This window comes from Caenorhabditis briggsae, assembly GCF_000004555.2.
Source record: "Caenorhabditis briggsae AF16 supercontig from assembly CB4, cb25.NA_007, whole genome shotgun sequence".
NCBI lineage: Eukaryota > Metazoa > Nematoda > Chromadorea > Rhabditida > Rhabditidae > Caenorhabditis > Caenorhabditis briggsae.
In genome coordinates, this window is record NW_025543531.1 from 17,008 (window position 1) to 25,301 (window position 8,294).

At 38.9% G+C, this 8,294-nt stretch overlaps 2 protein-coding genes across 2 annotated transcripts in view; one reads left to right on the top strand and one right to left on the bottom strand.

Moving 5' to 3' along the window:
- CBG23578 overlaps positions 1 to 5,868 on the top strand; it is a gene marked incomplete at both ends in the record, with an annotated part of 9,688 nt that extends 3,820 nt beyond the window's left edge. Inside the window, 6 exon segments of the mRNA XM_045241162.1 lie at positions 437 to 804; positions 819 to 1,775; positions 2,543 to 2,915; positions 4,260 to 4,451; positions 4,776 to 5,076; positions 5,745 to 5,868. Of these exon segments, the coding sequence (XP_045091115.1) occupies positions 437 to 804; positions 819 to 1,775; positions 2,543 to 2,915; positions 4,260 to 4,451; positions 4,776 to 5,076; positions 5,745 to 5,868 (2,315 nt within the window).
- Positions 5,869 to 7,299: 1,431 nt separating this feature from the next.
- CBG23579 overlaps positions 7,300 to 8,294 on the bottom strand; it is a gene marked incomplete at both ends in the record, with an annotated part of 2,477 nt that continues 1,482 nt past the window's right edge. Inside the window, 2 exons of the mRNA XM_002647759.1 lie at positions 7,300 to 7,523; positions 8,087 to 8,222. Coding sequence (XP_002647805.1) covers positions 7,300 to 7,523; positions 8,087 to 8,222 — 360 coding nt within the window. The remainder of the gene's footprint in view (positions 7,524 to 8,086; positions 8,223 to 8,294) is intronic.

Sequence of the window (8,294 nt, forward strand, 5' to 3'; positions counted from 1 at the left end):
TTCTGGTTTTTATCGAATGTGATCCTCTGAAAAACCAGAAAATTCCAGAAAAAAAGGGTAATTTAAGAAATTTTAGCGCTAAACTGAATTTTTGAATTTCAGAAAACGCGCCGACGACGCGCCATACATCCAAAAGCTGCTAAAAATGCATTTTTCGAGGTCCACACAAAAATCAAAAAAGTTTTGCCACCCAGAGGAATCGAACTTTGGTGTTGAGATTCATAAAAATTCAGTGCAAAAATCCACTAGGCCATCTGAACGCGAAATTTCAAAATCGCGATTTTTGATGATTTTTAGGGGTTTAAAGTAGTTTTAAGCATTTTTAAGCGGTTTTTCAGTGTTTAGAAGCTCTGAAAATGTCTAAAAGCATCATTGTTGGCTGGTTTTATAGAATTCATCGCTTTTTAATCGAATTTTTTGAGCAAATTTTTTCCAGCCGGCGATCAAACAGAAATTGGAGAGAAAGGAATCAACCTATCCGGAGGTCAAAAAGCGCGCGTCTCTCTCGCCCGAGCAGTCTATCAGAATCTCGACGTCTACCTCCTCGACGACCCGTTGTCAGCAGTGGATGCTCATGTCGGAAGGCACATCTTCGAGAAAGTCATCGGACCCAACGGCCTACTCCGTCAGAAGACCCGAATCCTAGTGACCCATGGATTAACCTTCACCAAGCTCGCCGATGAGATTCTAGTGCTCCACGAGGGACGTCTCGAGGAATCTGGAACCTTTGACGCTCTAATGAAGAAGAGGGGTGTCTTTTACGACTTTATGGAAGAGTACAAGTCGTCGTCAGAGGACTCTACAGTCAGGCTTCAGAGGAGGAGTTGGACATTGGAGAGGAGCAAGGGCTGGTGGTAACTAGCGATCTAGATGAATCTGTGAGGACTCCAGAGCTGACCACGCAGATTTCCACGATGTCGAGTCCTGAGAAAGGGGTTTTGGATCGTTCCATAAGCCAGAAGGAGGAGAACAAGCTCATCAAGAAAGAAGACGTGGCGCAGGGCAAAGTGGAAATCGCCACCTACCAGTTGTACGTCAAAGCCGCAGGATACTCCCTATCCATCGCCTTCATCCTATTCTTCGTCTTCTACATGACCGTACAGATCCTCAGATCGTTCTGGCTATCCGCCTGGTCGGATGAATACGATCCCGACTCGCCTAGCGCCCACCCGATGGCCAAGGGATGGAGGTTGGGTGTCTACGGAGCGCTGGGATTTACAGAAGTCGGATGCTTCTTCGTGGCACTTCTGGCGCTGGTTTTTGTGGGTCAACGGGCTTCGAAGAATCTTCACGGACCCCTGATTCATAACTTGATGAGGTCTCCAATGTCGTTCTACGATACAACACCGCTGGGACGGATTCTGAATCGATGTGCCAAGGATATAGAGACCATCGACATGCTCCTACCGATGAATTTCCGATATCTAGTCATGTGTGTACTTCAAGTGGCATTCACACTGATTGTCATTATCATATCAACCCCCCTCTTCGCTGTTGTCATCGTCCCATTGGCCGCTATCTACCTGGTGTTCTTGAAATACTACGTACCTACCTCCAGACAGCTGAAGAGGTTGGAAAGTGTGAATCGATCGCCAATCTACTCGCATTTCGGGGAGACTATCCAAGGCGCAGCGTCCATTCGCGCTTTCGGCAAGGTTGACGAGTTTCGAGAGCATTCTGGAACGATCCTCGACAGATTCATCAGGTGTAGATACTCGAGCTTGGTGGCGAATCGATGGTTGGCAGTGCGGCTGGAGTTTGTCGGAAATTGTATTGTAAGTAGTTGGATTTTGCGGATTTTAGAACATTCTAGAGGCGTCTAGCACCATTTCTAGGCCATTTCCCCTTAACGCGGCCTAGAAAACGCAATTTGCAAAAGTTAGGCCACCATGTTAAAACGACTTTAAAAACGAATCAGGTGAATGTGAGGTGCTTCGAATCTTCTAGAAGCTTCTAGAGTCATTTCAGCATAGTGGCCTAGGAAATTTTACTTTGGTGGCCTAGAAAACCCAACTTGCAAAAGTTAGGCCACCATGGTAAATGGCCTAGAAAACACACGAATTAAATGTTAGGCAATTTCTAGGTCATAAAAGTCGGTGACCTAGAAAAATCATGTTGGAAAAAGTTAGGCCACCAACTATTGTGGTCTAGAAAAAGCTTGATATTGGCCTGGTGTAATTTCTGGGCTGATTTACCATGGTGGCCGAACTTTTGCAACTGGAGTTTTCTAGGCCACAATTCTAAAATGACCTAGAAATGACCTGATATTCACCCGGCGTGTTTTCTGGACGATTTAGCATCGTGGCCTAGGAAACCCCAACTTGCAAAAGTTAGGCCACCATGGTAAATAGCCTAGAAAACTCATCAGTTGGATTTTTGGGTTCTATAGACCCTTCTAGAACCGCCTAGAGTCATTTCTCGGCTATTTTACCTGGGTGGCCTAGGAAACCCCAACTTGCAAAAGTTAGGCCACCACGTTGAAATGGCCTAGAAAACACGCCAAATCTTCTAGAACCTTCTAGAAATCTCCAATTTCTTGCAGATCTTCTTCGCGGCCCTGTTCGCAGTGCTCTCCAAAGAATTCGGATGGATAACGAGTCCAGGAGTGATTGGAGTGTCCGTATCCTATGCTCTGAACATCACAGAAGTCCTCAATTTCGCCGTTCGCCAAGTTTCGGAAATCGAAGCGAACATCGTGTCGGTGGAGCGAGTGAACGAATACACAAACACTCCAAATGAGGCCGAATGGAGAATTGAGGGACAGGCTCCGCCCACTGGATGGCCCAGTCGCGGGGTGGTCACTTTTGATGGGTACTCGACGAGATATCGAGAGGGATTGGATCTAGTGCTACGTGGAATTTCGGCGGATGTGCGGGCGGGCGAGAAGATTGGAATTGTGGGAAGAACGGGAGCAGGTAGGCTGTTAGCTGGAAACTACCTGAAACTGCTCTTAAAACACTTCAAAACCCCAAAATATCCGACAAAAATGATGATTTTCGACGTTTTTCGGGCTTCTAAACGCTGAAAAAATGTTCGAAAATGCTTAAAAACTACTCTAAACCCCTTAAAACCCTCTGAAAGCACCAAAAATCGCGATTTTCTACCATTTTGAATTTTCGCGTCCAGCTGGCCTAGTGGATTTTTGCACCTCAATTTTTACGAATCTCAACACCAAAGTTCGATTCCTCCGGGTGTAAAAACTTTTTTGATTTTTGTGTGGACCACGAAAAATGCTTTTTTAGCAGCTTTTGATGAATGGCGCGCCGTCGGCGCGTTTTTTTTTTAAATTCAAAAATACGTTTTAGCTCTAAATTGGTTAAAATTTCTCTTTTTTTTCTGGAATTTTCCGGCATATTCTCAACTCGAATTGTGTAAATTAGTTTGAAAAAGCAAGAAAACTTGACAATTGTGAGAAAAAACGACTAATTTTGAGCCAAAAATGATGATTTTTGACCATATTTTATTTTGGTAACTAAAATGAACTTTTAGACTTCAAAAAATGTAAATTTCAACTTTTTAGGAGCTTTGAAACACTTTGAAATCGCTTAAAATTGCTTAAAACTGCCTAGAAACCCTTGAAAACGCCGAAAATCGCGATTTTGAATTTTCGCGTCCAGATGGCCTAATGGATTTTTGCACCTCAATTTCTACGAATCTCAACACCAAAGTTCGATTCCTCTGGGTGTCAAAACTTTTTGATTTTTGTGTGGACCTCGGAAAATGCATTTTTAGCAGATTTGGATATTTAATGTTCAGAGAAAATATTTCTTTGGATGAAAATTAAAAATTTTGAAAAAAAATTCAAAAAACGCGCCAACGGCGCGCCATACATTCAAAACGCCTTAAAATGCATTTTTCGAGGTCCTCACAAAAATCAAAAAGGTTTTGCCGCCCGGAGGAATCGAACTTTGGTGTTGTAATTCGTAGAAAACTCAGTGGAAAAATCCACTAGGCCATCTGGACGCGAAATTTCAAAACGGTCGAAAATCTCGATTTTTTGAGATTTTAAGGGTATTTAAGCAGTTTTAAAGGGCTTAGAAGCTCTGAAAATGGCAGAAAATGGGGACCAATTGGATTTTCAACAAAAAAAAAATTAATATAATATCTCAACAGGAATCAAATGGCACGATGGTAGGTAGGTTCATAGAGATGTTGTGGATTGTGTTTCGTTAAAAAATCAATTTTTGAAAATTTTCTTCAAATTCTGAAGTTTCAGAATTTGAAAAAAAAATTTCAAAAATTTCAAATTTCGTTTCCAGGAAAATCCTCATTTGCCCTAGCACTATTCCGTATGGTCGAGGCCGCGGGCGGTCGAATCGTGATCGATGGCATCGAAGTGGCGTCGATTGGTCTTCATGATCTCCGTAGTAATATCACTATCATTCCACAGGATCCAGTACTCTTCTCTGGAACGCTCAGATTCAATTTGGACCCATTTTCAACGTATTCAGGTGAGAAAATGAGCTAGAAATCCTGAAAAATCGGAAAAAAATGGTCCAAAATTGAGGAAAATGAACCAAAAATGATTTTTAGAACAATTCGAAAAAGTTTTGAAAAAAAAAATGTTTTTTTCGGATTTTTTTATAATTAGACTAATTATCATCTTAATCACCTCCAGAAAATTTTTTCACTTTTTGAATTCTCTCTTTTTTTTTGAATTTCTGATTTTTAAATTTTTTCGATTTTCCGAAAATTTGGATTTCCGAATTTCTGAATTTCCGATTTTCTGGATATCCGAATTTCTGAGTTTTCAAATTTCTGATTTTTGTTTCCAGACGATCAAATCTGGCGAGCTCTCGAACTTGCTCATCTCAAGTCCTTCGCCTCCGCGCTCCCCGACGGATTACTGTACAAAATCAGCGAGGCCGGCGAGAATTTGAGTGTTGGCCAACGGCAATTAGTCGCCCTGGCCCGTGCGCTCCTCCGACACACTCGGGTATTGGTACTGGACGAGGCCACGGCGGCTGTCGACGTGGCAACGGATGCGCTGATTCAGGAGACGATTCGAAACGAGTTTAGAGAGTGTACAGTATTCACTATTGCTCATAGACTGAATACCATTATGGATTATGATAGGTAGAGTCTTTTTTCTTCTCTTTTTTTTTGTTGGGACAAATTGCCTGAAATAGGCCAATGACATGAAAACCCCGCCAAAAATGACAATTTTCAACAGCTTTAGAACTTCCAAACACAGAAAAATCACTTAAACCTGCCTAAAATCCCTTAAGACCCCAAAAAATCGCGATTTTCTACCTATTTAAATTTTCGCGTCCAGATGGCCTAGTGGATTTTTGCACCTTAATTTTTACCAATCTCAACACCAAAGTTCGATTCCTCTGGGTGGCAAAACTTTTTTTATTTTTGTGTGGACCTCGAAAAATGCATTTTTAGCAGTTTTGGATATTTCATTTTCAGAGAAAAAAAATTTTTTTTGCTGAAAATTGAAAATTTTGAAAAAATTTCAAAAAACGCGCCAACGGCGCGCCATACAGCAAAAGCTGCTAAAAATGCATTTTTCGAGGTCCACACAAAAATCAAAAAAGTTTTGCCACCCAGAGGAATCGAACTTTGGTGTTGAGATTCCTAAGAATTCAGTGAAAAAATCCACTAAGCCATCTGGACACGAAAATTCAAAATCGCGATTTTCGACGTTTTTAAAGGTTTTTAGGCGGTTTTTCGCAATTTTAAGCAGTTTCAGAGTGTTTTGAAGCTCTGAAAATGTTCAAAAATTCAATGTTTTTCAGAATTATGGTCCTCGACAAGGGAGCAATTCTGGAATTCGACTCTCCAGACGCACTGATGGCCGATCGAAATAGTGCATTCGCGAAAATGGTCGCCGATGCTGCCGAACAGGACAAACATGAATGAAAAACTGAAAATTCCGTTTTTCTTGGTGCTGAAAATGTCTGAAAGTATGAAAAAAAATTTTTTTCAAAATTTTCAGATTTATTCATTTTTCTAAGCTTTAATGTCCCTTTTTTGAATTTTTTTAAAAATTTTTTAAATCTTCTAAACCTCACCCCCACACCTATTCACTTCCCACACAAAATGGAACCGGTGCTAATTTTGTAATTTTTCTTCGATTTTGAAGATTTTTACTTTTCCCCATCTAATCGCACTAATTTGTTGAAATTGTGTGACTCTTTTTTAAAACTTGAATTGTTGAAACGAATTTTTTATTGATTTTTTAATTGGTATTTCGAATAAAAGAATTTTAAGACTTTTCTTTTTTCTAAATACATTTCGATAGCTTCTTAACACTGAAAAACTGCTTAAAACAGCTTAAAATTGCTCTAAAACCCCTAAAAACCCAAAAAATCGCGATTTTGAAATTTTGCGTCCAGATGGCCTAGTGGATTTTTGCACCTCAATTTTTTCGAATCTCAACACCAAAGTTCGATTCCTCTGGGTGTCAAAACTTTTTTGTTTTTTGTGTGGACCTCGGAAAATGCATTTTTAGCAGTTTTGGATGTATGGCGCGCAGTCGGAGTGCTTTTTGAAATTCAAAAATTCAGTTTAGCTCTAAATTGGTTGAAATTTCTCATTTTTTCTGGAATTTTCCGGCATATCCTCAACTCGAATTGTGTAAATTTGTTTGAGAAAACAAGAAAACCTGAAAATGGTGAGGAAAAACGACTAATTTTGAGCCAAAAATGATGATTTTTGACTACTTTTACTTTTGGTGACTAAAATGAACTTTGTGACTTCAAAAAATATAAATTTCAACTTTTTAGGAGCATCGAAACACTTTAAAATCGCTTGAGATTTCTTAAAACTGCCTAGAAACCCCTAAAAACACCAAAAGTCGCGATTTTGAATTTTCGCGTCCAGATGGCCTAGTGGATTTTTTCACCTCAATTTCTACGAATCTCAACACCAAAGTTCGATTCCACCCGGTGTCAAAACCTTTTTGATTTTTGTGTGGACTTCGAAAAACGCGTTTCTAGCAGTTTCGGATGTCTGGAACGTTACATTTTCTATTTTCAGCCTAAAAAATCTGAAATTTCTGAAAATTATGGTTCCAAGCATCCAAAGTTGCTTTAAAAATACATTTTCAAAATCCACACAAAATTCAAAAAAGTTTTGACACCCGGAGGAATCGAACTTTGGTGTTGAGATTGGTAAAAATTCAGTGGAAAAACCCACTAGGCCATCTGGACGCGAAAATTCAAAATCGCGATTTTTGGTGTTTTTGAGTGTTTTAAAGCAGTTTTGAAATGTTTTAAAGCAATTTTCAGTGTTCGGAAAGTCTGAAAATGTTCAAAATCGATTTTTAAAAAAGTTTTTTTTTTTTTAAATTTAACTCAAAATTTCGAAATCTCTGAAATTCCGATTTTTCTTTCTCCTCCTCGGCCTCTCCACAAAATGATCTATGAAATTGTAGAATTTCAGATTCTTCTCCGAAATTTCAGCATTTTCAGCCTCTTCATCATCATCTCCAAAATATTGCTCATCTTTGAATTCTTGAAAATCCAATTTCATTGATTTTGGATCAAATTGACATTTTCGGATGTAGGAATCGTCTGAAATTTCGAATTTTTAGATTTTTTTTAATTTCTGAGTTTTTGAAAATCTGAGATTCTGAGATTCCGAGATTATGAATTTCTAAACTTTCGAATTGCAGAATTTCAGAATTCTTGAGTTTTGAGTTCTAGATTTTCTGAATTTCCGAATTTTCTAGGTCGTGACCTAATTTTTTCTAATTTTTTCTAGGTCATGGCCTATTTTTTTCTAGGTCATGGCCTAATTTTTTCTAATTTTTTCTAGGTCATGACCTAATTTTTCTAGGTCATGACCTAATTTTTTCTAGATCATGACCTAATTTTTTCTAATTTTTTCTAGGTCATGGCCTAATTTTTCTAGGTCGTGACCTAATTTTTTCTAGGTCATGACCTAATTTTTTCTAATTTTTTCTAGGTCATGGCCTAATTTTTCTAGGTCGTGACCTAATTTTTTCTAGGTCATGACCTAATTTTTTCTAATTTTTTCTAGGTCATGGCCTAATTTTTCTAGGTCATGACCTAATTTTTGTTCTAAATTCCGAAATTTCGGAATTTCAGAAAAAAATTCCAAAAAATCCACTCACTATGCCGGTCCCATTTGAATTTTCGAAAATATTTCCCAAAAACTTTTTTCCAATTTTTCGGCTCCTCCACAAAATTATAACTGATCATTTCCATTTTCGTTGGAGTCCGGGATATTTTTTTAGTGTCGGATCCATACTGAAAATTCAATTTGTGTAAAATAGGGCCCAGTATCCAAGGGTACATCGAAAAAGGGTACCTCGAGTTCTT